General features: G+C 36.0%; 4 protein-coding genes and 1 pseudogene across 4 annotated transcripts; 2 read left to right on the top strand and 3 right to left on the bottom strand.

Moving 5' to 3' along the window:
- The first annotated feature begins 1,135 nt into the window (after window positions 1-1,135).
- LOC121262947 (receptor homology region, transmembrane domain- and RING domain-containing protein 2-like) lies at window positions 1,136-5,688 on the top strand. Its single transcript, XM_041165655.1, has 4 exons — window positions 1,136-1,582; window positions 2,140-2,370; window positions 3,494-3,898; window positions 4,794-5,688. The coding sequence occupies exons 1-4, from the start codon at window positions 1,459-1,461 to the stop codon at window positions 5,363-5,365; spliced, it is 1,332 nt and encodes a 443-aa protein (XP_041021589.1). The 5' UTR covers window positions 1,136-1,458; the 3' UTR covers window positions 5,366-5,688.
- A 298-nt stretch (window positions 5,689-5,986) lies between these two features.
- LOC121262952 (protein disulfide-isomerase 5-2-like) lies at window positions 5,987-16,907 on the bottom strand. Its single transcript, XM_041165664.1, has 5 exons — window positions 16,595-16,907; window positions 14,625-14,728; window positions 13,964-14,334; window positions 7,767-8,074; window positions 5,987-6,552 (listed from the first exon to the last, which is right to left on the bottom strand). Exons 1-5 carry the CDS (start codon window positions 16,805-16,807, stop codon window positions 6,235-6,237), a joined length of 1,314 nt encoding a protein of 437 aa, XP_041021598.1. The 5' UTR covers window positions 16,808-16,907; the 3' UTR covers window positions 5,987-6,234.
- LOC121263906 lies at window positions 15,133-15,271 on the bottom strand (annotated as a pseudogene).
- A 463-nt stretch (window positions 16,908-17,370) lies between the features above and the next one.
- Window positions 17,371-18,607, top strand: LOC121263192. Its single transcript, XM_041166019.1, has 3 exons — window positions 17,371-17,695; window positions 18,065-18,172; window positions 18,251-18,607. The coding sequence occupies exons 1-3, from the start codon at window positions 17,558-17,560 to the stop codon at window positions 18,359-18,361; spliced, it is 357 nt and encodes a 118-aa protein (XP_041021953.1). The 5' UTR covers window positions 17,371-17,557; the 3' UTR covers window positions 18,362-18,607.
- Window positions 18,608-18,701: 94 nt separating this feature from the next.
- LOC121262974 (alpha-(1,4)-fucosyltransferase-like) lies at window positions 18,702-23,395 on the bottom strand. Its single transcript, XM_041165703.1, has 3 exons — window positions 22,555-23,395; window positions 19,609-19,782; window positions 18,702-19,508 (listed from the first exon to the last, which is right to left on the bottom strand). The coding sequence occupies exons 1-3, from the start codon at window positions 23,026-23,028 to the stop codon at window positions 18,939-18,941; spliced, it is 1,218 nt and encodes a 405-aa protein (XP_041021637.1). The 5' UTR covers window positions 23,029-23,395; the 3' UTR covers window positions 18,702-18,938.
- Window positions 23,396-27,939: the final 4,544 nt, after the last annotated feature.

The following is a 27,939-nucleotide window of genomic DNA, read 5'->3' as shown; positions in this document are numbered from 1 at the left end:
TGTGGTTGTCTGTATTTGGCCAATCACTATAGCAGAAATCCAAATTATTTTGGAGATGACCAATCCAATAGAGAGTCTTTTTGGTATAAATTATCTAAATTTTAGCTAACCTCCTCATTTGGCCAAGCCAATGACGATGCACTAAGATGAATTTAACTTTTAACTATTTTATTCATATAAATCTCTACATTAGAATAGTCATTTTTTCATTATATGACAATAAAATAATATAAGATGAATTTGGCTTTGACTATTCATATCAAATCTCCACATTAGATTATTCATCTTTTCATTATATAGTAAGGAGTAATTAATAATTTTAAAAATATTTTAAATTTTTTAATTATGAATTTATTTTATTTTATCATATTTTATTATTCATAATATTATATATTAATTAGTAATCATATTCTAATTATATTTTTTCAATTGTCATTTAAAAGAGAGAAATAATTTATATAAAAATAAGAGAGAAATAATTAATATAAAATGTATTTGATGAATGAATAGTTCCTTTCAAATTTAAAAATAATTTTAGAAATAATTGTAACTAAATTTAGCTATTTTAATGTAATCATATTTCATAGTTTAATAGCTAAATTTTTAATAAATTTATCTTTTAATTAATCCAATACGAGTGCTTGCAAAAAGGTTTACAAGTGCAAAAAAATAGAGAGTTATATGAAATGGGCATTATAGATTTTGTGAGTCAAGTGACAAAAAGGTTTAGATTTTGATTTGGGATGGAATCGTGGAGTACAAATAATTCACGTACATGCAGTGGATTTTGAAATGGTTTCGGTCACCAAAAAGATTAGGGTCCGTTTAATGTTGAGTGAAGTTGAGATGAATTAAATTTTTTATAAATAATAATAAATTAAAATGATAAAATAAGTTTTATAGAACTTATTTAAAATAAATTTAGATATGAAGATGAGTTTAAATAAATTTATAAAAATTTAAAAAAAAATTATAGATTTTGTATTAAAAAAATATTGAATTGATAAAAGTGACGAGCATGTAAAAAAAATTTAAAAGACACATCAGATCAGGAGCAGAGAGGCACGACACATTGGGCCACGTCATCGTACGCATGCGCACCAGGCCCATACTCTCCGTAAGAAGATAACATTGATAATAATACTTCTCTTTATTTCATTCATTCATAAATAACAATCATTGCCAAAAAGAAATTCTTAGCCAAACAGGCAATCTAGATTTTATTGTTCGATTTTCACGTTCTAATACAAATCCCCCAAACTTGAAGAGCATCAAAGAATTAACAAGAAGATTCTGATTTATTATTCTTGGTCTCAAATGGAAGCGGATGTGTCTATTCCTCCTATCATGATATTTTTTGCAAAACCCTAAATTTTTATCTCTAACGTTTGTCTCGCCGAGGAACTAGGGTTTCTTTTTATTTTCTGGAGATTTTAGAGTTTAATCTTGGGGAAGGCCATGAATCTGGCTTTAGTTTTCTGGTTGCTCTCTCTATTGGCAGCCTGTTGGATGACAGCAGCGACTGTGGTGCTCGTTGGGGACAACGTCACTCTCTCTTTCGATGATATCGAAGCTAATTTCGGTGAGATTTCTTTTTCTTTTTCTTTTTTTTTTTTTTTGGGGGGGGGGGGGGGGGGGGGGGGGGGGGGGGGGGGGGGGGGGGTTTGGGGGGGTTAGCTTAAACTTTTATGTTTGTGGTGAGAAAATTTGGGAAGTAGTAAGGGACTTGTCAGCGGGGTAATTATACATTGTTTTTGGGTATATAAAGGGTATTTAAATTTTGACTATCCGGGGCCTGGGTATTTTGCAATTTTCACTCAGGTTAGATTATTAATTTTGTTGGCCTAGTTGAGTTGAGCTGTTTCGTTTTCTCTTTTTGGCAGAGAAGAGCAACTTCACTAGACATAATTGGGAAAAGATTAAAAACTGCATTAGGTTGTTGGTTCTGGTGACAAAGCTGAAAACTTTTTATTTTACTGAATCTGTGCAGTGATTACGGTTTATGTTATATTGCCCATTTTTTACATATTCATATGTTTACATGCCATTGTTGAAAGTTTGGATTGTGTGCATCTGGGCCAACTTGAGCGTGCACTTATTTGTACATTTTCGTGGTTTGTCTTATGTTGTATTTTTCAGCTCCACCGGTTAAAGGTTCAGGGGAATGTGGGATATTATATGAGGCAGAGCCTCTTGATGCATGCTCAACATTGACCAATAAAGTCGAACCAGCTTCATATGCTAATTCCCCATTTGTTATAATTATTAGGGGAGGATGTAGTTTTGAGGATAAAGTCAGAAGAGCACAAAATGCTGGATTCAAAGCTGCAATTGTCTATGACGATGAAGACAGGGGCATCTTGGTCACAAGTACGAGCTTTTCCTGCATAATCATTTTTTTCTATATCATGCCTATGGTTAATTAAATTACTCTTCACTCGAAGTCTGATACTTTTGAAAATGTGAGTTCTCACATGTATTCCACTGAGTACTAAAGGAGATTTTACAGCTTACCAAGCAAGAACTCAGACAAATGATGCAAAGCATCTTTATAAGTCTAGTGAGGGATATATTCTAGATTCACTTCCTATGTATTTGTGAACATTTAATGCGTTTGTCTCCAGGACTTTGTGTTTGAAGCTTAATGAAGATATTTTAATGCAGAAAATAAAAAGTAAATTGTTAAACATGTAATTGTTCAAATTGTGAATGTAACTCAAGTTGTCTGGTAGAATGCTTGCAAGTTGTAGTTGGAAATTGACAAGCATTGTGTAAGATCAGGTTTTGATTACTTTCAGCATCATTACTTCTCTTTAAAAAATGTTGGATAAAAATGAAATATTTTTATCAAGAACATTGTGTGTACTGGTAGTAACAACCAGTGAATAATTGTCTGGAAATGACTTTCCAGCTAGTTGACATGGTCCACATGCTTTACTGCCATATTGTCCACTTTACTCTCTATCTCTGTTTATGAATGAGGCCACCACCTTGATCATGTTGCCAATCCCCTCCCCTCATCATCCTTCAAACGTAAATTGCTTGGAAGGGGGCATTGGAGAGGATGAGAGCCCCGTTGTGCCTTGAGCTTGCTGCATCATGAGGCATTGTTAGCAAGTCAGGTTGTTAGGGAATGTGGCCCCAATTATGCAGTAAGTCCCATCCAAGGCTAAATATGAGCCTGAGACTGATAGGATTCAAGTACCTCAAGGGAAATGTGAAAAGGACTTTGAAAAGAGAGTCAAAGGATAAGAGAGAGAATATAGTGCGCACTGAAAAAGAGTTAAGGTCATGTGGTCATTCTCGTGTTTGTTTTAAAATGTAATGCGTGATATTTGGAATCTAATTGTTTTACTTGTATAGTCTGTTTTTCTAGATTAATATTATAGGTCTCTCTTTAATTGGTTTTTTTCTTATGTGCTATTCTTTTAGTTAATAGCAAGGAACTTTGTTATTGTGAGAGTCCCTAATTGCACTCATGTGGACAATGCAGTGGCAGGAAATTCAGCTGGCATTAAAATACATGCTGTATTTGTTTCTAAAGCTTCTGGAGAAATTCTGACAAAATACACCGGCTTAAGGGACAAGAAGCTATGGATTGTCCCAAGTTTTGAAAACTCGGCATGGTCAATCATGGCAATCTCTTTCCTTTCCCTACTTGCCATGTCTGCAGTGCTGGCTACTTGTTTCTTCGTTCGCAGGCATCGCATAAGACATGAAAGACCACAAGCTTCTCATGCCCGGGAATTCCATGGGATGAGTAGTCGATTTGTGAAAGCAATGCCAAGTTTGATATTTACAACTGTTTTGGAGGATAATTGTACTTCAATAACATGTGCCATATGCCTTGAAGACTATAGTGTTGGAGATAAGCTCAGGATTCTACCTTGTCGTCACAGTAAGTCTTTCTTGCAGTAGCAAATATGATGACATTTGTAAATTAATTTAATAACTGCATGTATGTTTATCCACGAAATGGCTTTTCCTTTACATGACATTGTTTGTAAATTAATATGAAGAAATTGTCTCTCCAGGTAGTAATCTCTTTATTGTTCCTTTGTGTGGAGAGAGAGAGAGAGAGAGAGAGAGAGAGAGAGAGAGAGAGAGAGAGAGAGAGGCTGGTGACCAAACTATTTACCCATTGGGGTTGGCTCAAGTGGTAAAGGCCTTGGTCTTGGTGGTATGATCCCTCCAAGGTCTAAGGTTCAAATCATCTTGGTGCAAACAATCTCTAGGGACCATCGTATTGGAGGGATTTTCTCATTGAATTACCCGGAATGCACTTGCGGAAAACTCCTTGCCGAGGGGCCTGTGCACCCCTAGGATTAGTCGGGATGTTGTTCTCAGATACCCGGTGCCATAAAAAAAGAATCACAGAGGGAAAATAGTAACGTGTGTCTTTGTAGCAAGAAGGGTAAAAGGAGGGACATTATGTGCTGTGTGCACGTGTGTTTTGCAGCGAGAAGGGAAAGAGTAAGGGTTTTGTGTGCTCTTGTCCTTCTTATTGTCTATAATTTTGTTGATGAGAAAATTATCTTTAGTGAGAACGTATTTATTAGAGATAGTGACATAGGGATGTAAGAGAGGGAAATTATTTGTGTTGATTTGAAGGTTGCACCTGTGGGATTGTTGCTGCAGGCTTTTGTCATTCAGGGCGAGTTTATGTATGTTTGTTGCAGGCATACTATTTTCAGTGATTCTTTTGTTGTTGCTCATTAAATTCTTTAAATACATTATCATATATTAGTCAGCTTTTGTGCAATATAATTATGATAATTTTTGAAATTCAACAGAGTTTCATGCCTTCTGTGTGGACTCCTGGCTTACTGCCTGGAGAACCTTCTGTCCAGTTTGCAAGCGCGATGCACGAACTAACACCGGTGATCCACCAGCTTCTGAATCAACGCCATTGCTTTCATCTAGCCCAGCCTCTGTGGCTTCTTCTGTTTTGTTATCTGTTAGATCGTCATTAGCATCATCATCAGCCATACAAATAGCACCAGTGTCGTCTCACTCCCCTTCAGTTTCTCGAATTCATTCTGTTGCTAGCACTCCTCATGTTCAGCATTCTCTCAGATCCTACCGCCAATCCCCTCCCCTGAGTGTAAGCCGAAGCTCAGCAGATTTCAGGAATGGATCATCCCTAAGATCGCATGCTTCCTATCTGGTTTCACAACATTCATTGGGTTACCCATCTTTTTCACCACATAACTCGAGATACATGTCCCCATTTATCCCAAGCTCAAGCTATGTGCCACAGAGCTTTGTCAGTTCATCTGGTTATCAGGAGCACCCACTGCATTGCAGTGAGTCGGCTGCAAGTTTTTCTCCCTTTAATTCTGCCCAATCTCTTCCGGAATGCTGAACCAATATAATTTAGCATATGACTGGGAAGCTGGGTGCGGCCAAGAGAGCTCATCAGAGGGAGTTGAACTGACACCCCTGGATCATTTTTACCTCTGGCTTGAACCTCAAAGTTGCTGCATCATAATTGGGTTTTACTTTTACACCGTGGCTTTCCAGATTTCATCTCTGGAGCGTTACCTGTTACCTGCTCACATGTACATTGTAGTATAAGGTTATGTCATCTCTTTCAAATTTCAAGTGATAGTTGTGGCTTTTACATTTGAGGTCTGTCAGACTCACAAACACCTTCATTGAGATTTTGAGTGGAACTAATTTCTTAAAGTTGATTGATGTGGAACTGTTGCTATAATTGCTTTTTTGTGAGGCTTGGGACTTGGGTATTTTACTAAGAACAATGGGGCAATCGAAGAAGTTTGTATTTTTATATTTTGGGCACAGGCAAAAAGATGGCAAGGCTCACAAAGAATTGTGAATGCAAAGGTTTTATCTCAACATTCTTCAGGGAGGACTTAACCATGCAGCGTTGCAAGTCTTCTATCCCTATTAATCTCTACATACTAATTGCAGTGGTTCAAGACTTCTCTCTTGAATGAAGAGGATTTTACTTATATATATAAAGGAGAACAAACTTGCTTTTCTTCTGAGATTGATAAAGTAACTAAACTTACAATGCTTAATAAGAAGTCTGGAAAAAATGAACTGACCAAGGTATGCATATAAATAAGATTTCTCTACAAAAGCATGTAGGTGTAACATAACCTCGACTCTCATATTTTCGTGAATACTCAATGCTGTAGATTTGTATATAAGCACATCCACGAATAGATTGTCAGTTAGAAAGGCATCGAATTCCCTATTCCCTACTCTTCAATCTTCCTTCTCTCCAGATCTGTATTCTTTGCTTTCAGCCTCGGAGACAGAGCTGGTAGCATGATCCCCTTGTTCTCGAGTACCAATCCTGGGAGGTTCCTCGTCGCCTTTATTGATGGTTTGGATCATCATCACAACCGCAACAATAAAAACAATCATGTACACAGTTCTGATGCCGATTAACGAATTGATGAAACCAAGAAAGGATGGACCACTGATTCGTTTCTTAATTGTTTTTCCCTCCCTATATCCTTCAAGAAATTGTGAAATTTGAGTTGCCTGATCCTCTTCATCAATCCTTTCGGAACCAATAACCTAATGAAAAAATGGAAAATTGGTGTCTATGAAGGCAATGAAGGGACAGAAACCAACTTCTAAGTGGCAACATGAAATGAACATACTTATTAAGGATGATGAAAATATCCCAGATGATGTCACACAGATGTTCAACAAATTATATAGTACAGGTAGTAAAAGGATTTATCCAATAATTGTAATCCATTAGCTATTAAATTCACACTTTAGCCACTAGAAATAAGTGTAGAGAGAACTTACTGACATGACTAACATGTCAAAATTCTAGAAGTGACCCAAACAGTTGTGGTGAAGTGTCTTGGGCAAATAGAAAATATTAGCATCAACAAAAACACAAAGACCAATAAAGATGTCAAAATCCAAAATATCCATAAAGTTGTCATTTTCCCCCCTGAAATGGGTGTGAGTGGTAAAGAATTAATTTAATAAAAATAATGAGGGTGGTGATGATGATAGAGCATAAAAATACCACAATAGGCAATAATACGGCAAACTTCTATGTGAGATGCAAAATGGAAAGGGTAATGTGCCGAGCACATAGAATACATTCCTAGGAAAAGCAGCACTTATACAGAATATGATCATGAATAAAAGACTGCAATAAAGAACTCAAGATAGATGCAGACAACTGACTCCCACTCTTCACCATACACAGATGATCCCTCTCCTTTAACAGTACAATCACTTCCCAAGATGGTTAAAAGTACCAAGCTCAAAATAGGAGAAGAAACCACTTCCTAATTTATTATGAACCCATAGTTCCATACTACCAGGAGTTTTAATTGCCACAAGGCGAAGAGTGAAAAGAAATATAGGAAGTTACAAATGAGTAGTTAGCAAAAAGTATGATCAGCCCCCCTTGACAAATCTAATTTCCCCCATGCGACCATTCTACTCCTGATCCTTTCTATATTGTATTGTAGACCCTTGTACGCCACACACACACAACCCCCCCCCCACCAATCTCGTACAAAGAATTTTTCCATTTCTTTTTATTTTCTTGTGTACTCTGGAGCAAACCCACACTTCCATACTATAAATACATTTACAATCTCATGCCCATGCAATATAAGTAAAAACATGATGAGCAATATCTTCACTTAAAATTTGTCATTTGTTAATAATTACTATAAAAAATATTTACCCAAATATCATCTGCAAGCTAAAATTAGCACCAGAATCTGACAAGTTCTTCCAAAAAAACTAAAACTTACTGAAAAGTACTCCTCATCTCCATCCCAAATAACCATTTTTGGCAATGGTGTCTTTTTGTTAGCCTCAAATGTTTCGGTAAAGTCTTCCCACTGTTTGATGCCAACATAACCGAATACTAAGTCACGATTTGCAGATGCAGCAGCCTTCAATAACTTGATTATTTTCTTTGAGTTCTCTTCTGTCTCATCCTCCACAAATGTCAGGACAATTTTCCTCTCATCATCTTTCAGTGTCTTTAGTGTGTCTTGGTTGATTGGTAAGACAAGAGGGAACAAGTTTTGTTTGATAAAATCCTCCAAAAATTCCGCTGCATGTTGGAAACAGGAAGCTATAAACAACCTTTTTTCTTCACTACTGATAATAGATTCACAGGTGATGAATGAAAATTAAAACCATTTAACAATTATAATTAGACATAATGTAGAATAGACCCATACAAGAAAAAAAAATTATGAAGTTTTTCAATCTAAAAATCGAGCATATTTTGAAAAATTCAAGCAATGTGTGGCTTCCATCCAGGCATAGTTCTGAGTCTGTCTAGCTTCAGATCCAAAACTGAGGCCTCAATAGAATATTTCCTTAAGAAAGGGGTTAACCAGCCAATGGTCTTTGGATGAAATGGTATCTCCTACACCATAAGGCTATGAAGATCAGTTTAAGGCTTTGATTATAGCCATTGAGGCAAGACAACAGGGGGCAAGGAGCAAAAAGAGATAGGGAGTTGAAGAGGTTGACGTGGTCCATTAATTATGATGGGAAGGAGGGGAGTGCAAGTCGTGGAAGAAACAAGGGGAGGGCTGGAACAGTTGATAAATGAAGCCCAGAATTTTGTGTTGGAATGTTAGGGGGCTGAATGAAATAAATAAACGTCTTCGAATAAGAGCTTTATTCAGGCTATGGAAAGTGGACATCATTTGCCTCCAGGAAACAAAGTTGAAGCTTATCACTAGAAGAATTATTCGGAGCTTATGGAGTTGTCAATATGTAGGCTGGTTACATTTACCCTCGAAAGGGGCCTCGGGTGGTATTTTGATCATGTGGGATAAGAGGGTGGTGGAGAAGATTGATGAATTTGTGGGAGAATACTTGGTGGGATGTTCTTTTAAAAATTCTGAAGATGATTTTTTATGAGCGTTTGTTGGGGTATATGGTCCTAACTTGGATAGTGAGAGGAGGTTGCTTTGGGATGAACTTGCTGGCCTATGTTCTTGGTGGGAGGTCCCATGGTGTATTGGCGGGGATTTTAACGTTACAAGATTTTCCAGCGAAAGATCAGGGGAGGGACGACAAAATCAAGCCATGGTGGATTTTTCGGATTTTATTTTTGAGGTAGGTCTGATGGACTTACCGTTAATGAGAGGAGATTACACTTGGTCTAATAATCAAACATGGTCAAGACTGGATAGATTTCTCATTTCTCCCATGTGGGAGATACAATATCCATATGTAAGTCAGACAAGGCTTCCAAGGTTATGCTCTGATCATTTTCCTATACTGTTAGACTGCGGTGGTGTTCAAGGGGGTAGAAGGCCGTTCAAGTTTGAGAATATGTGGTTAAAGATGGATGGGTTTGTGGACTTGGTCAGACAATGGTGGAATTCATACCTTATTGAGGGTAATCCGAGTTATGTATTAGCTGGAAAGTTGAAAGCTTTGAACAAGGATTTGAAGACTTGGAATGAACAGGTAGTTGATAATGTAATCTCACAGAAGAAGTGTTTGTTTCAAGAGTTACAAGGCTTGGAAGGTGTAGGGGATGAAAACAATAGAAAAGTCCAAGTAGTTGCTGATTTAGAAAGGCTGACTCTAATGGAGGAGATTTCATGGAGACAAAAGTCAAGGGCTTTGTGGCTTCGGGAGGGGGATAAAAGCACAAAGTTCTTTCACCGCATTGCCAACGCACATAGGAGGTTTAACTCCATAGAGTCCTTAAACATAGATGGAAATGTATCCTCAGATCAGGTGGAGATAAAGGAGCATGTGGTTGGGCATTTTGAACATTTGTTGTCGGAACCATATGCATGGAGGCCTTCCGTAGATGGACTAGCCTTTGAGGTCATTGATCAAAATGGTATGGCTTGGGTGGAGAGACCATTCGAAGAGGAAGAGGTACATCAAGTAATCAAGAAAATGAATAAAGATAAGGCTCCAGAACCGGATGGTTTCACTATGGCTTTTTTTCAGAAGTGTTGGGAGGTGGTGCGTGAGGAAGTAATGCTGGTTTTACAGGAATTCTTCACTTATGGTAGATTCGAGAAAAGCTTAAATGCTACTTTTATTGTATTAGTCCCTAAAAAGGCGGGTGCAAGAGAGGTAGGCCGATTAGTCTTGTGGGCAGCGTGTATAAGATACTCGCCAAAGTTCTTGCTAATAGGATGAGCACGGTTATGGAGAAGATTATCTCAAAGTCCCAAAATGCCTTTGTGAGAGGGAGGCAAATTTTGGACTCGGTTCTTATAGCTAATGAATGCTTGGATAGTAGGATCAAGTCGGGAGCTCCTGGTATTTTATGCAAACTTGATATGAAGAAGGCCTATGATCATGTTAACTGGGATTTTCTGATATATATGTTGAGTAGATGTGGGTTTGGGGAAAAATGGAGGAAGTGGACGAGGTATTGTGTGTCAACGGCTCGCTTTTCGATTCTGGTTAATGGCGATCCTGTGGATTTCTTTAATAGCTCGCGGGGTCTACGACAAGGTGACCCACTATCACCTCTTTTATTTGTCCTAGTAATGGAGGCTTTAAGTCGAATGGTGACGGCGGCAGTAGAAGGAGGATTTTTTTCAGGGTTCTCGGTGGGAGATATCCACGGATCCACCATTATTTCTCACATTTTGTTTGCAGATGACACTTTGTTATTTTGTGAGGCAAATGCAGGACATATACAATCTTTGAAGGCCATCCTACTTTGTTTTGAAGCGGTATTTGGTTTAAAGATTAATCTTGCTAAGACGGAGATGGTTGCAGTTGGTGATGTTAGCAATATAAGAGGGTTGGCGAATATTTTGGGATGTGGGGTTTCTTTATTGCCATTGAAGTACCTTGGACTCCCGTTTGGGGCTTCGTTCAAGGCTAAGAGAATTTGGGAGGTGGTGCTGGAAAAATTTGAGCGTAGGTTGGCCAGGTGGAAAAGGTTGTATCTTTCTAAAGGGGGGAAAATCACACTCATTAAGAGTACCTTATCCAATCTCCCCACATATTACTAATCCTTATTTCCCCTACCTGCTAGTATTGCTTCTAGAATAGAGAAGCTCCAACGTGATTTTCTGTGGAGTGGGATAGGAGAGGAGTTCAAGTTTCACTTAGTAGGGTGGGATAAGGTATGCTCTCCTCTGAGAGACGGTGGGTTGGGGGTTCGGAATGTGAGGGCGTTCAATAAGGCATTGTTAGGTAAATGGTTGTGGCGTTACAACCATGAGAGGGGAGCTTTATGGAAAGTGGTGGTTGACATGAAGTATGGAAGTGAAATGGGGGGTTGGTGTTCTAAAGAGGGTAGGGGGACGTATGGAGTGGGGCTATGGAAGTATATACGAAAAGGTTGGCACTCTTTTGCTAGTAATACTCGGCTGCGTTTGGGGGATGGTAGTAGGATTAGCTTCTGGCAAGATGTGTGGGTGGGAGACACGGCCTTGAAGGATACTTATCCTATGATTTTCATAATTGCACGGGAGAAAGAAGCCATGGTGGCTGATTTGCGGGTAATTAATCAAGGTTTACAGGAGTGGAACATTAGCCTTACTCGAGATGCACAAGATTGGGAAGTAACTGTGCTAATGGAATTTCTGAACATGCTGTACAATATTTCTGCTGCTGCCACAATGGAAGACATGATGGTATGGCGACATTCTAGAAAAGGGAAATTTTCGGTATGCTCTTTTTATGACTCTATTACTATGCATCAAAGGCACAATTTCCCTTGGAAGAATATATGGAGGACTAAAGCACCTACAAAGGCCGCATTTTTTGTATGGATGGCAACTCTAGGGAAGATTACGACCATTGAGAATCTTAGAAGACGCGGCCTTATTATTATGGACTGGTGTTTTTTGTGCAGAAAGAATGGTGAAACGGCGGACCATCTACTTTTACACTGTGAGTTTGCCGGAGATATTTGGACTTATTTTCTCAATAGAATGGGTATAGCATGGGTGATGTCAGGTAGGGTGGTTGATTTGTTAGCAAGCTGGAGAAGGATCACAGGGACACCACAGATTGCAGCCGTGTGAAAGATGGTTCCTATTTGTATTTTCTGGTGTATTTGGAATGAAAGAAACGAAAGACTCTTTGAGGATCATGAACGCTCCTTGGAAGAGTTGAAGAGCTTCTTCTGGAAGACTTTGTTTTTGTGGGCCATTGCTCTTGATTGGAATGGTCGCAGCTTCCATGATTTCCTCGTAACTGTTCTTAGTTCTTAAATAGGTGTAATCACATGTATACTTCTAATGTACCTGGGCTATGCCTACCTTCTTATCAATGAATGAACTTATTACTTATAAAAAAAAAAAAGGATGAAGGGTAAGAGCATTCACAATGGGCTAGACAAATTAAAGTGAGCTCAACCTACAGCCAAAAAAAATCATCAAAAAGAGGATCACATCCGGCTCTTCAGTTTGTAAGGCCACTCCCCCTTCCATCTCCTCTCAAATGCAGTTCATTTCTTTCTCTAAGTGCATGTTTGGGTTTGATTTTGGAGGTTTAAAAAGTGCTTTTAATAGCCTAAAAGCTCTTTTAAAGAAAAAAATAGTATGTTTGGTAAATTTATAAAAAGCGCTTTAAGCACCTAAAAAAAACTGAAAATCTACTTTTTTTAAAAACACCAAATTGAAGCTTTTATTGAAAAGCTCATTCAGATAATGCTATATTTTTACAAAACCACCGTAAATAACTTTAAAAACACTTTAGGCGCATGTTTCCCAAACAGTAAAGAACTTTTTAATAACAGAGCTTTTTAGTAAAACTCTACAATAAAAAGCGCTACTATGAAAAGCTCTATTTCCTACTACAATGCCAAACAAGCACTAAAATAAAAAAAAGAAACTTGGATTGAGGTGGATAAAAATTGGAGAGAAAATGGTCTTATGTATATTGCATATTACCGTTTGGGAAAAACAAATATTTTGAAAATATAATCATTGGTAAGAGAAGAATTTATGAAAAAAAGGAACTGATAGGAAATGATAATTTCTTAAAAATGTATTGGGATGTATGGTGATTTTGGAAAAGTGGGTAGCTAAAACAGAAAAAGAATAACCTTTTAGCTAATTTTAGATCAACTTTGGCCAGCCCGATTCAAATGATTTGAGGTCAGGGTCTATCCTCTGTTGGTGCACACTTGTGCGTTTTACCCAATATAAAAAGTAATTCCCAGGTATCAAATGGAAGGAAGATGGAAACACAATCACAATCATATGCACCTATCTAACCAGGTAGATTTTTTTTGCAGTGGAAATCCTCCATAGGAACAGACGGGGTTAAATATAACGCAAATTCTCACAAGGGGAAGGGGGAGGAATTTTTAATTTTAATTTGAGAGAGGGAAGGAACTGCCAAGTGTATGAGACATGAAAGGTTTTTTTTTTTTTTTTTTTTTTTTTTTTTTTTTTTTTTTTTTTTTTAATATTGACACTTGGTGTTTGGTACAAAGTGCCGACTAATCTTGAGAGTGCACAGGCCCTAGGCAAACAATTTACCTCAAGTACACCTCGGATAATTCAAGGGGAAATTCTCCCACTCCAATGGCCCCAAGAATGTGAATGCTGGAATTTCGAACCCAGTAAGGTTGCGTTTGGATGTTGAAGTGAGTTGAGTTGAGTTGAGATGATAAAATATTGTTAGAATATTATTTTTTAATATTATTATTATTTTAGGATTTGAAAAAATTGAATTGTTTATTATATTTTGTGTTGGAATTTGAAAAAGTTGTAATGATGAGTTGAGATGAGTTGAGAGGAGTTAAGGATCCAAACGAAGCCTTAGTCTGCTTTATACAGCTCACCCCAAGACCGCTATTCCACCCTTTAGGATTAAAGTTACATCATCAAGCCATCAAATGTTATGGAAACAAGATCTCAAAAGCACGGCAGTCTAAAATATCTTTCACTTTTATGAATTAGACATTTCATATGAGGTACTAAATACAGACTTAACATGGTTTTAGAAATGAATGGGGATAGCTATCGTAGTAAAAACTTACCTTCAAATGGACCATAAAAGATGCTCTGCTCATTGTAACTTGGATGAAGGGATACTAAAGCAGGAACCTTGTCAAAATCATATGATACCATGATGTCCTCAGAGAAATCCTTTGCCACAGAAAACCATGCTTTTTTCTTATACTTTTCAGCTAACTTTGATATCATTGACTCGTTCAAGCCAAAGCCTATAAATATAGGGAAGTGCAGGCCCACTGCTTCAACAAAATTACTAATAGCAGAGTCTGAATCAAGAACCGAAACATCAGGAGCGACAAATTTTTTCATATAACGAACAAGTAAATCTGCTTTCCTTGGCCCCCTATACTCCACAGGGACGCCATGCATAAAGACTTTGAGGGTGGGATAACCACTACATCACAGAAAAATAAATAGTTCACAGTTCCATCAGAATCATTAAGTAGCAAGATTTGCTTTCTGAAAATAATGATATTCTAGAGAACACACTGAGAAACATATTCTTAGTAGGAATTATGATTATGATCACACTGAAACCATCAATATGGTGTCTTGGAGCTGAGTCCTAATATTCTTGTTCAAGTCAACCGCAAAAGGAAGCCCAAATATCCAACAAATAGACCAACAAATAGACAAGTGTAATTAACATTAAAAGGGATTGGGATGAAAACCCCAGAAGCGTACTCAATATCATATTTACGAGCCAGGCGGGTAAATTTGTCAGCATTTACTTTTGCTATGACTATGGGTTCTTTCAAGCTGGAAAGTATGGGGGCAGCTTCATCCAACTGTAATGTAACAATTAAATCTGTTAGTGTTCTAACTTCAATATACAAGTTGGAAACATAAGTTCTAATATCTAAATGAAAAAAATAATGCTGAAAGGAATTGTAAAAAAACCATTCTAAGCTAAAAGAGATCTTTGAATTTTGAAACTAACCACTCCAAATAAACAGAAAATTACAAAGGACTCTAACAACTGTACCGTAAAGGTAGAGCTGTACTACAGAAGAGGCATATTCAAAACATATATCCTTCTCCATGATTTGATCATTTCCTGAGCAAATTTAAAACAGAAAAAGCAAGTGCAAAGTTGGTCTCCCTCCATAACTCAAAAGCTGACTGGGTTTTACATAAGAACAACTTCTTCTTCTTCTTCTTCTTCTTCTTCTTTTTTTTTTCAAGGGCTTTGCCCCCAAAGGGTTCCAGAATTTCTCAAAGGCCAGGGCCAAACCTGGGTCTAAGAGGGGATTTGAAATAGTCTTCAACAAGCAAAAGAGGCGCTTCGGTTAGAACCTCACTAGCTGCGTCATTGCCCCAAGCTCAAAGATAAGAACAACTTATGCCAGCAAAAATTCAAATTCCTAAGCTGAGAGTGCATCACAATAAACCTGACACCTATCTCGAGCCATGATGGGCAAGTACTCCATACATGGTATCTCATATTTGTTTCTTCAAACTGACTACTTTATATGATAACAACTTGATTGGTTTTTTTTTTTTTTTTATAAGTAAGAGTAAATTTATTGATATGAATGAAATAGGCCTAGCCCATGCACACAAGAAGTATACAAAAGAACACGTAAATACATTCTAAGAACAACTTGATTGGTTTTTATATACTTGTAACGACTCAAAGAAAACTCCAAAAGGACTAAGTCAAGGTTACAATTGGAGCCCTTAAAATCATTATAAACTGCCACAACTTCTCATTCTCAAGCAATGTATGTAGGATCTCATTCACCAGTTTTCTATATTCAATCTATCATCTATGGTATGAAAATCTACTCCTTTATTCCCTGATGTTCTCGACAGGCCATTTCATTCTTAGTGGCAAGGTCCAAGCCTCATATTTCTAATTTATGATTGATACTAAAACCATTTGTAACAATCCAAAGAAAGCCCAAGTCACGTATGGGCTTATACTGAAAAGATTAGTAGAGATTTCAATTGGAACCGCTTAGAATCATTATAAACAGAAACAATTTCTCCCTCCAAACAAAGTGAGATCCCAATTCACCACCCTTCTAGACTCAATCATGGTTATTACTAAGAAGATTGGGGACTTGGGTGATATCATTAGTTCAAGTCCCATGGGGTGTGTGAGTTGCTCGAGAATCATAACAGTAAATAGGCTATGCCTATATTTGTATTAATAAAAGTTCTTTTCACTTAAAAAATAATAATCATAACAGTAAATCCCAGAACCCCTTTTCACAAGTATCGGATCATTTCTCTGAAATCTAATAAAATAAGAACATCCTTATAAAATGGGGCAAGATTCGCAATCTACCATATATTCATTCTCCATAGAGTTTGCAAAGTGAAAGATCAACATGGGTAACCTTCCCAAAATATACCATGACTCAACTGTATTAATAAGACTGGCAACAGTACGAAGTGATATATCCTCCTGTTCTTAGATGATTTTCTTTAAAAATGTTAAACAAATAGGCTTCTACTGAAATCATTTTAGACCATACTGTCAGGTTCATATATGGGTATTCAAATTCTATGCCTTCTGGTGAATGATCGTTAAAGATTGTCACGGCTAATATTAAAAAATGTACCTCTAGAATTACCACCGATGAATTTTAGCGTTTACCCAAGCAATTTCTCGAAAAGGAAATCTATAGAGAGAGAAAGATAGGGACCTGGGGAGAGAGACGCTTGCAGTGGCCGCACCATGGGGCGTAGAAGTCGACGAGGATAAAGTCGAAGGTAGAGATGGCCGAATCGAAGTTCGACTCGTCCAGTTCCAATACCTTCCCATTCGCCGACAGCGACTGCTCCGCACCAACAGAATACAATAACGGTATTATAGCCACCAGCGAACACAACAACATCGTTGAAACGCGATTCGCCATGTCTTATTACGACTGCGACGACGACGATCTGAAGAATCTGACATACGTTTCTCTGTTCTTTATAAAATAAGGGGCTACGAGGCGCTGGGTTGGCCACGGCCCAATGGGCCCATGTCAACCTTGGTTTTATTTTTAATTTAAATAATGCTATTCTGATAAAATATTTTTTTAGTTTTTAAAATTAAATTCACATCACCAATACTACTTTTTATCTTTAAAAATATCATTTCCAATAATTATATCACATATTAATTAATTTTATAAATTAACAATTCAAGTGTTCCTATAAAAAATATAAAATGTGAGATATTAATTGATGTGATTGACAATTATAATATTAGGTAAGAGAAGAATATTTCTCATTAAAATTTAATTTTTTATTATATTATCCGGATTATAAATAGAATTTTTCTTTATGAATTGCATATGTATCTATTCCTCTCTAACGTTTCCACTTCGGTAAGAATAAAAATACTTCTCATTTATTATGTTATCTACACTGACTTATAAATAGAATTTTTCTCGATGAATTGCATAGGGTGGTTTTTTCCCTTTAACGTTTCCACTCTCTGCTACTCCTTTTAACATTAATCATGCAACCCCATTGTCTATCATGTGTTGCATTTGACCAGCCGTTACATATTTTCTTCTTCTTTTTTCCCCTTAAATCTCTCCCTCCATATTCTCTGCAGTACTTGCATTGCACATTTTGTCTATCGTGAGTTATTTTGTGGATTAGAAGAGATATTAATGTCTACTACAAGGGAAGGGAACCAGAAAAAGAAAGGAACTGCAAAGGCCAAGGCAGTTTCTTGGCAAGAGAAGAAAAGCCTTGCAGATAAGGAGGAAGAAGTCCTGCAGAAAGAAATAGAAGATCTTGGAATATGGGTAAGTTCCCTTCAGTTCTTCCCATTGCATTTCGTAGCTTTGCACTTCTAAAGTTTGTAAGCAAACCCTCAGAGGGTATGAAAGGAAGGGAATGACTTAGGGCTCGTTTGGATATAAAAATCATATCAACTCATCTCATCATTACAACTTTATCAAATTTTTATACAACATATAATAAACAATTCAACTTTTTTAAATATCAAAATAATAATAATATTTTAATAATAGTTTATTCAACTCATCTGAAACTATCTCATCTCATCATCCAAATGAGCCCAACGAGCCCAAGTTCTTTTTGAAATAAAAAAGGGCTAAAACATTATTATGGATACTCGGTTAATTCAGTACTTCGTTTACTCTGTTTGACAGGCTGAAATGATGGATTCCATGAATGATGAGCAGAAAAAGGAGTATCTATATAACAGACCCCACGAACTAAAGACTGTGAAGATCCAAAAAGGCAAACCAAGGCAAAGAGTAAGATACAGAGTTAATAACAGGCTTGAGTTTCCCCTGTTCTTTATGGTTTTAACGATGGTCATGTTCCTAGTGCAGGTCCAAAGAGGTGAGAAATCTAAACCTTCTACTTCTAATGGCATTTTGGCTTCGGTATGGAAGTTCCACAAGGAAGATGATGATGAATTCAAAAGTGGGTCTAATGTCTAAATATTAAAGTAGTAGTGCTCTATTGATTTGGCATGGTATTGTAGCATGTAAGTAGCTTTATCAAAAGCCAGATCCCCTCTTACAAATGCCGAACCTATCATTGAATTAGTTGTGGCATTCCTTTTCATTGTGTTGTCTAAACTAGTTTTCGATCTAAAGCCAAAGAGGAGTAGCACTGTAATGTAAACTTCTAGCATTTTTCCAGAAGATGTAAAGGAGAGGTAGAGAGAGCATTTGGTAGGCACTTCGTTGGGAAATATAGGATTATTATAATATTAACGAAAAAAATCCAAGGAGTAAATAAAAGAACAAAATCCAACTCAGAAATAGAAGGGATGCCTAAAAAGAGGAAAGCAAAGAGCTAAAAATTTAATATATTCTGGTTGGTTTTGGGTTAACATGAGCTTTGTTTTTCAATGGTATAATCTATCAGTATTCGAATTCTAATAATAAAAAGATGTCAAACTCATTCTTGACCCTATACACACCTAAGAATAACACATCGTATTAGGACTCAATCCTATGATCAACTAGGACCACTATGAGAACGGACACAGAAAATACCGGCCTCCAAAATTCAATATGCTCTCGCATTCCTCCCACCTTTTCTGCTGACAGCCTCACACAACCGGCACGGCAATGTGTCAAGGCTCGTTGCACGGGTCTTTCCATAGTTACCCAGGACACCGCATCTTCTCCAAGCATGGTACTCTGCATAGGCTACAGGGTCATTGGCAAGGGCCTTTATGTAAGAAGCCAATTCCTCCAAGGAGTTGAATTTAGAGCCATCTATTATTGAATGTGGAGGGACAAAGTCCCAGACGTTGGGTGCACCAAAGTAGATAGGCACGGCACCAGAGTCTAGGGCATAAAATAGCTTCTCTGTCACGTAACTCTCTGTCATGGTGTTTTCAATGGCAAGAACAAACTTGTAGTGAGACATTGCACAATGTAAATGATCCCACCATTTTGGGATGACGCTGGCATCATTGGCACATTTAGGGTAGAAAGATAGGGCCATGTTTGCGCCGCCAACATTGTTCAAACACTTGCCAAATGAATGGTGAGGCAGCAAACTGAGAAGCCGCTTGGCAAGCCAATTTCTTTGAGGAAGACAACGTGATGAAGACCAATATACAAGTGTATCCTTGAAACAAAAAAAAAAAAAAAAAAAACCATGTCAAGTTACCATGATTTCTTTTTTTTTTACCCCTTCACAAAATTATATGGAAGGAAAATATACTTACATTGTTCTTCAAAGAAGATACGTGATAATTTCGACCATTATGAAAGAGCGCACCGGCATAGGTAGACTGAACATCATCTTTGGCGTGATAACTTATAAATAAATCCTCTACCCCTGACCGCTTTCTGCCAGCCTCAAGATCCATGTATACACGAAGCGGATCTCCAGCACGTCTCTGACAAACATAAGAAAAAGTCACAATGAAGCAGGTCAACATGAGTGTTAAACCCCCAACAGGGAAGAACGAGGCAAAGAAGAATATTGCAGAATGAAACAGTAGATCCTAAACAGGGAGTTGAAAGTGCACACTAATATGTGTGTGTGTGTGTGTGCGTCCAAATTTACCATGGATAATGCTCATGTAAAAAATGCAGATAGACTGATCATTAGCTTGTCCACCTATACAATTATAATCTAAAAAAGAGGAGTCTAATTTTACACAAGCAAATTGTACATTGTGACCAAAATGATAAAGATAAAGAAATAACAATCAAACAGGAAAACTAATAATAGAGTAAAGGTTTCCAGGCAACAAGCACAACAACATATCTAAGCACAGAAACAAGCAACAATGTTTTTAGACAGAGTTTGCAAATCATCAGGACAATAACTACAACCATCACATGAAACAAAAAAGATACAAAGGCAATCAACTTGACAACTATCAGGAAACAAGGAGTCAACATTTGCCTAAAACCTTAATTTCTCTGTTGCTCTCTCTAACACCGAGACCTGGAATTTGTGTAGGATTATAATAGTATATCTCAATTTTATTTATTTATTTTAAGATAAAAAATCTCAGATCCTGCTTTATCTCCACTTATGTTGTGATCAGTCACGTATGACAACCATCCTTCGCAAGCAAACTTCCATGATGGTCCACTTGAGGTATATACTTACAGAAGGACTGCTAACGAGCAAGTACAACATTAATCAGCATCTCCAAAGATTGACTCAATTCTTCTATCCTGCTCCCAGTCCCATTTACACAAGGCAGAAGTATGGTTTACACATAAAAAGTCCCTCTCCTACCCATTGTTTCATCATGGACCATGGTAGATGTTTATAAAAATTAACATAATTAAATAAGTAGTTAATGAAAGGAATATATTAAAAACATTCATTGCAACACTGTTTTTTCTTATAACCAGATAATGCAAAAAGCACCCAAAGTGGCCCCCATGTCAAGGTTAAAAATATTTTATGTATGACTTTAAATCAGTTTGGCAGAACTGATAAAAGAATAGAATGGAACTCTGGATGTCCTTTAGTGCAAAACTTTTCTGTTTCTAGGTCGTGATCAAGTTTTATAACTGTGTTATAAGCAATGGGTACTGCTATTCTAAAGTCTTTACACCTCACACCATCCACATGACATAATTTGATTTGTAAGATTCAAATTTTAAAACTTATCTTCCAAATCAAATTATGCCATGTGGATGGTATGTGGCATAAAGGCCTTAGAATAGAATTGTTCATAATGAGTAGCAATATAAAGATCTTTTAAAAGGCTGCAGGTCTACTTGTAAAAAAAAAAAAAAGGCTTCAGGTCTGGATAATAATGAGACCTGCATTATATATCCCCATGATTAAGTTTTTTCATAGCTACTGTGCATATACAGTTTAAGGCCACGTTTGGAACTTAGACTCAATTCAGACTAATTTTAAACTGAGTCTAATATCCAAACACCTAACTCTGATATCACTAAACTCATCTCAACTCAAAAACCTCTTTACACGTGGGACCCACAACCTTTTTCAACTCAACACTTCTCTACATGCGGGACCCACAACCTTTTTCAACTTCTCATAAATACAACTAAACTCATCTTAACATCCAAATTCATCTTAGGTGGGCCCTACAAAACTCACTACTATTCATAAAGAACTCAACTCATCTCAACTCAGCTCAACATCCAAACAGGGCCTAAGTTATTTCAGATTTGAAAAACAGAGAAGTCTACTAATTAGGAATCATCACATAATGCAACCAAAAAACATGCAAGCAAATTTTTTTCTATTTCTTCTTCATTTATTCTTCTTTCCTTCCCAAGCTAAACCCTCCCACCACTTTCTTGCCTTTGAAATTTGATTTCCGCAGCATACATTGAGAATGAAGAAACAACAGTATATTTTTTCTTGAATTAATACACTTAACCCAAAAGCTTTAAGCAAGTAGATAGGGAGGCTCAACTAGTACATAAAATCCGAAAAAAAAAAAAAACATATACTCATCAAGTCCAAAACCATATTGATGAGGAGCCCCAATAAATCAGAAACACAGACAAATAAACCTAATGACCCACCAGAAACAAACAGAAAACCAAACGAAGACCTTGACACATGGAGTCTACGAACACATCACGCACACTCCCATTTCATGTTAAAGTATCAACCTAAAAGCTTAAGCTATTACATAGAGAACTCAGCTAGTACATAAAACTTTAACGAGTCTGTAGACACAATTGATACGAAATATCTTAAAACAGCTTGTTCAAAAGAAAAGATTACTTATTATATGGTGCCCCTTTAATTGTTTGATTTCAATGAACACTGTTCCTTAGACTGATTTCCAAATTCCACCTGTTAGCTCTACCATAATCTAAACTCTAAAATGCCTTTATCCGGTTCATCTCAAATGTTTCGAGAAACTAAGCAATATTTTGAAACTCCAAATGTTTTGGAGAGCGATTACACAGTTTCCAATGATTTTCTTAGAAGTAATCAAAGATTTCCTTTGAAAAGGCAAAAGGCATAGCCCACTTTAATGAAGAATACTAAAGACAGTAACTACTGTTCAATGTAAAATACGTGCAGGCGATCCCCTTCTTAACGATACCACATTCACCAAATTATTAGCAACCTAATCAGCCGACTATAATTATAAAATAAAAAAATTGAAGTTCCCAAAACCAATAGATTGCGCTAAAAATGAGCAAAATATTACCTGAAGGGGAGGAGTAGTGGTCTCGAACAACAAGGCATCAGGCCTGTCAGCAAGAACAGAAGATTTAGTCCACAAACAGCTCAATCCGCATCGGCAGGAGTAGAGATCGTCAAGATTATCAGGAATCCACGTCCAACCTTTCACCAAAACACTAACATGCTCCATTTTCAGCTCACGGCATTCAAGTACATGATCTTGCAAAGACGAGGACCCATTTGACTGAATTGGGAGCAACGCTTTGTGCTTCTCCTCGAAAAGGGCGCAACCCACCTGAGAGTCCCACTTCCGGAAGGCGCTGATCAAATCGGTAAACGGATCGGGTTCGGATTTGGTCTCCGACGAAGCGGTCTGGGAGATGGGTTGAATGGAGTTCACTACGGACGGGAATTCAAGAAATCCAGAAAAGAAGAGGATTAAGAACGTGAAGGCCAACATGAATGCGACGGTGATTGTATTGAGGGGCTTGAATGGCATCGTGGGCACTGATCTCACGGTTTGGGTGCTCTCTATCTCTATCTTTTGAAGAGAGAAGGACACCGAGAGAGAGAGAGAGAGAGAGTCAATGGGTTTGAACTTTGAAGTTAGAAGTTTGAACGATCTAGTTCGGGTGTCTTCTAATTGAGAAGAGGGACCATCTATCTCTCTCTCTCTTCTTTTCTCTCCGCACTCTGTGTAGATTTCTCCCACCTAATTCCATAATTTTCCTAAATCTCCGTCACTGAGCACCCGGCCATCTCCGTCTTTCACCGCCAAACCAATATCCCAAACTCAAGCCAACAGAACAGTACTTGGCTACAACCCACCGGTTTCTTCTGCCCACCACCGAAGGAAGCCAACGTCATAAAAAAGTACACGCATCCCAAAATTTATATATTTTCTAAAATTTTAAAAAAATATATAAAAACTACGCCGCTCTTCCATCAGCATCTCAACCAAAATCTTTGTTCGTCTGATTTAATAGTAATATCAATATAGCATGCCTTAGTTTATAATATTACTCATTTTAATGATAGTTAATTCTAACCCTTATTGGTAAAGAGTGCGTTACATATATTTACATTTTATTTATAATTTTATTTATAAAATTTATTTTATTAATGGCCCAAGACGCGTTTGTCGACAAAATCGCAGTCGGAACGGAGACCTTTTTATAGAGCAGAGGCGAATTGATTAACGAGAAAGATTTTTTTAAAATTTAAAATTTTATAATTTTTAGTATATTAATAACTGACACATAGAGAAATAACTTTTTTTTTTTTTGTAATTTTTTAGTAAAATATATAAAGAGTGAGATAAGTTAATAATTTATTTTAAATATATATATAGAGAAATAGAAACCTTATTGGGCTTGGGCTGGGTTCATGTTGCGTGTGAGCCACTTCAATAGTGATATTCATACTATCTTCTAAAGGGCCCAGCTCAAGTCAGATATGTGGTAGCCTAGCCTTTAATTATGTTTGGGCTTGGGCCCGATACTTCATAATATAATATGGCGAATTCTAGTTGTGTGGTGTTTATTTTGACACACCTTTATGTGATGTTTTACTACTTACATTGTTTGTTTTTACAGATGAGATAAGATAAGATGAATTAAAATTAAAATTAAAAAATTGAATAAAATATTATTAAAATATATTTTTTTAATATTATTTGAAATTTAAAATTTGAAAAAATTAAATTATTTATTTTATTTTGTATGAGAATTTAAAAAAATTATAATAATAAGATGAATTGAAATGAGATAAGTTGAAAAATTTCTTGAAAACAAATGAGGCCGCTTTTTGACAACATATTAAATGGAGTGTATGTGTTTGTTTGAATTAAGAAAACTTATATTTGTAAGCCACACTTTTCACATTACTAACTGGACAAGATTTTATTTTTAAGAGAATTTAATTTTAAACTTGGTATGAAAATCAAATATTGTCATAGTAGTAGTGTGTACGGTATATTTTCTCTTAGAATCCACCATTTTCAAGATAAATCTCTGACTTCCAATAGTCAGACACAATCCTCGTATCGTCAATTTACAATTAGTGTCACATAAATCTTATTTAACAGCTGTAACATTCGTTCAACCTATTCTCCATAATTTTACTTTCAGTATATATTTGGAGGTTAGAATTTTTTTTTTTTTTTTTTTTGGGACAAGACAATATATGTATTAGTCCAGAAAATAGTACTAGTATAATACAATGTAATTAATTGAGCGGTGCTACTTTGTCGCCCGAGTAGCACCACTCGGTGTTACTTAAAGAAATTCATGAGTTTAATTCATCTCATAAAACCGGTTCTACAAGAAAAGATTGTCCATTCCTTATAAACCTGTCCAAGACCTTATCCACAAGTGAGATTATTCTTTAACACCCTCCCTCACGTGCAGGTCAGTATTTTTCCTGGTTCTTGTCACGGAGTAAGTAGTGTGGGCTCCCATTCGTCCTGTGTCAGGCTCTGATACCATGAAAAAATTCATGGATTTAACTCACCTCATTAAAACTGGTTCTACAAGAGATGATTGTTCATTTCTTATAAACATGCACAAGACCTTATCTACAGGCAATATGAGATTATTCTTTAACATTATCATTAGTTGCAAAAGCAATTTTTTTTCATTTTTCTATTCCCCTTATTTAATGTATTTAAATATTTTTAAAAAATAAAAAAATATATCAATACATTTAAAATCACTTCCTTTATCATTAAATAAAAAAAAAATACCGAACGATCAAACCGAGCGGTACATTTGAGGCGATAGAGTAGTCTTTTTAGTAATTAATTACATCAAACTCCTCTACCAACAGAGGACACGTACACAACAACCTTGCAAGAGCCTAAACTAGGAACACATGAAACCCTAACAGCAGCCTTAGTTAAAACAATTGACAGTATAGTCGTTACAACGTTTTCAATTTTTTATATAAAATAAAATAAATAATTTAATTTTTTTAAATTCTAAAATAAAAATAATATTAAAAATATAAATTCTAATAATATTTTATTCAATTTTTAACTTTAATCTCAATTCATCTAATATTGTCGGTGAAAACAAACGAAGCATAAATATTGAGTGTCCTTTGCCAATTATGCATCAAACCCTTGAAAAAATAAATAAATCTAAAGATGACTGAATCCATACTCCAAGGCTATATTCATGCATATACGTGAGGAACTGCCTAAAGTCACCCAAAGAAAGTATTAAAATACACGTACGTATGGTTATATATATGATAAATGTATGCAGCATTACTCTCTATATATATATATGTATAAGTAAAAACAACATGGCAATGATCTTTCATGTTCATTTTGCAGAAATGTAGAGATTTTCCAATGTTCAGACGTTATACACCAAACACAATGTCCCCATGATCGATGAATTGGAAAAAGTAGGTTTATGCCCGAAAGTCATGAATAATTCCTTTCTTGAATATGGTTTATGTTTGAAACAAAAGAAAAGATTTGCCCAAAACTAATGTAGGGAGCAAGTTGTGCACTTATCTTGGAATGCACCATTCATGTACTGAGATATGGAAATGGGAAAGTTTTAGGTGCGGTTTGGATGGTGAGATGAAATGAAATAGTTTTAAATAAGCGTTGAAAGTTGAAAACCGTAATTAATTTTCATTGCATTGACACATGTAAGAATTATTCATCATTCAGATATAAGTTTTGTTATTCATAAGTCGATATGTTAACACACATGGGATTTGTTATAATTTTAAGAAAATAAAACACCGGTCATATTTTAATATAGCTGATGCTAAAAATTTCTATATCAAGAGAGTGCATAAAAAATAAGATTTATAAATAAATTTTCTATTCAGATATATCACAATATTGGATTAGATGCATGCAGTACCATAAAATTGAATTTTAAAAGTGCACTTAATTAGGCTGACATTAATGAATGTAATTGTAGATAGGCATGCATGCATGCACTCTTCAGCATCACGGCAAGAATGTTGGGATTTTATTTAATTTTATTGTAACGATCGATAATATTAATTGCTTTTAAGGTTATGAAAAAATCGATATTAATTTTAATACGTAATTTATTATTATACAAAATAAGAAAATTCGTTTTGTATAGACACAGATCATTTGTATAATTTTATTGTAATACCCTGCATTGAGTATGAACTATTATACAAGGATGATGTTGTTTGAACTGATAGATGACCGAGACGGATTTTTTTTTTTTTAATCTTTTTTCTTAGTGATTAAGTAAGTGAATATTATTGAGTTTATGTATTCTTTAGAAAAAAAGAATGCACTTATCGGTAAAAATATCGGTCCCAGTAGCATCATCCATTATACAATGAATGAGATATAATATTATTTGAGAGGAAAATTTCCTACAATTTATATTGATTTCAAAGAACTGATCTATTAATTATGACCATAATTAGAGTTTAGATGTGATTAGTTCAGATGGGGTTTCAGCTTTCTTTGAATCCTTGTATTTATAACTATAATATTGTCTTTGATCACTTTCAATTACATATATATATATGTATGTGAACATCTCGATCGATTTCTTATTAACATTCCAAATATGATCTTTCAGTCATATAACTAATTAACAGTACCATGCATGCAGGTCTCATATCATGTACTTGTCTATTGTTAATCACATTTTTATTTCTAGAAGTCCTTATTTTTCTATAAGAATTATATCACATGATACCGTAGAAATTCCGCATCATGAATTTTGTCATTGTTAATCATACTAATTGATACATCGCATTTGGATTGACTTTTCATATAAATTATTGTCCTATAAATGCACTTAAAGTGTGTCGCACTAATTTATACTATTGAGAATGATAACATTGCATGCCACGTTGTCTCTATGAAAAATTCTATTATCATGCCGTTGCGTAGAACATACATAATAAAATGATTACATGACATAATTTGATTTGAAAGATAAATTTTAAAATTTAAATCTTATAAATCAATTTTTACTATTTAAATTATATGGATGATATTTTCTACAAATTAATTTAAAAATAGAATAACTATACTGCATTGGTACCTAAAAGATCATAAAGATACATGCCCTAAGATGTGGGGTATATTTATTCTCCACGACCATCTCCTTAAAGCTGTGGCGAACAGAAGCCCTGAAATCTTAACAGCCAATCTCCATCACAAACTCATGTCCCCCATGCACTTCTCTTTCCACCTTATCTTTTTATGTGATTTCCTTCACTTTTTGGGTGTTCTATATTTCCCTGCAAATGATGTCTCTGACTTTCTTTACTAATATTAGCCGTGGCACCTCTCACGACCACTAGATTTGGGTTTGTCTCGATCCCTGCAACTAATCCAATGGACATCATTCATTATAAAATTAAAAGAATAATATTAAATACAATCATA

Source organism: Juglans microcarpa x Juglans regia, chromosome 4S (genome assembly GCF_004785595.1).
Source record: "Juglans microcarpa x Juglans regia isolate MS1-56 chromosome 4S, Jm3101_v1.0, whole genome shotgun sequence".
NCBI classification, from domain to species: Eukaryota; Viridiplantae; Streptophyta; class Magnoliopsida; order Fagales; family Juglandaceae; genus Juglans; species Juglans microcarpa x Juglans regia.
This window is presented reverse-complemented; position numbering and strand designations above follow the sequence as displayed.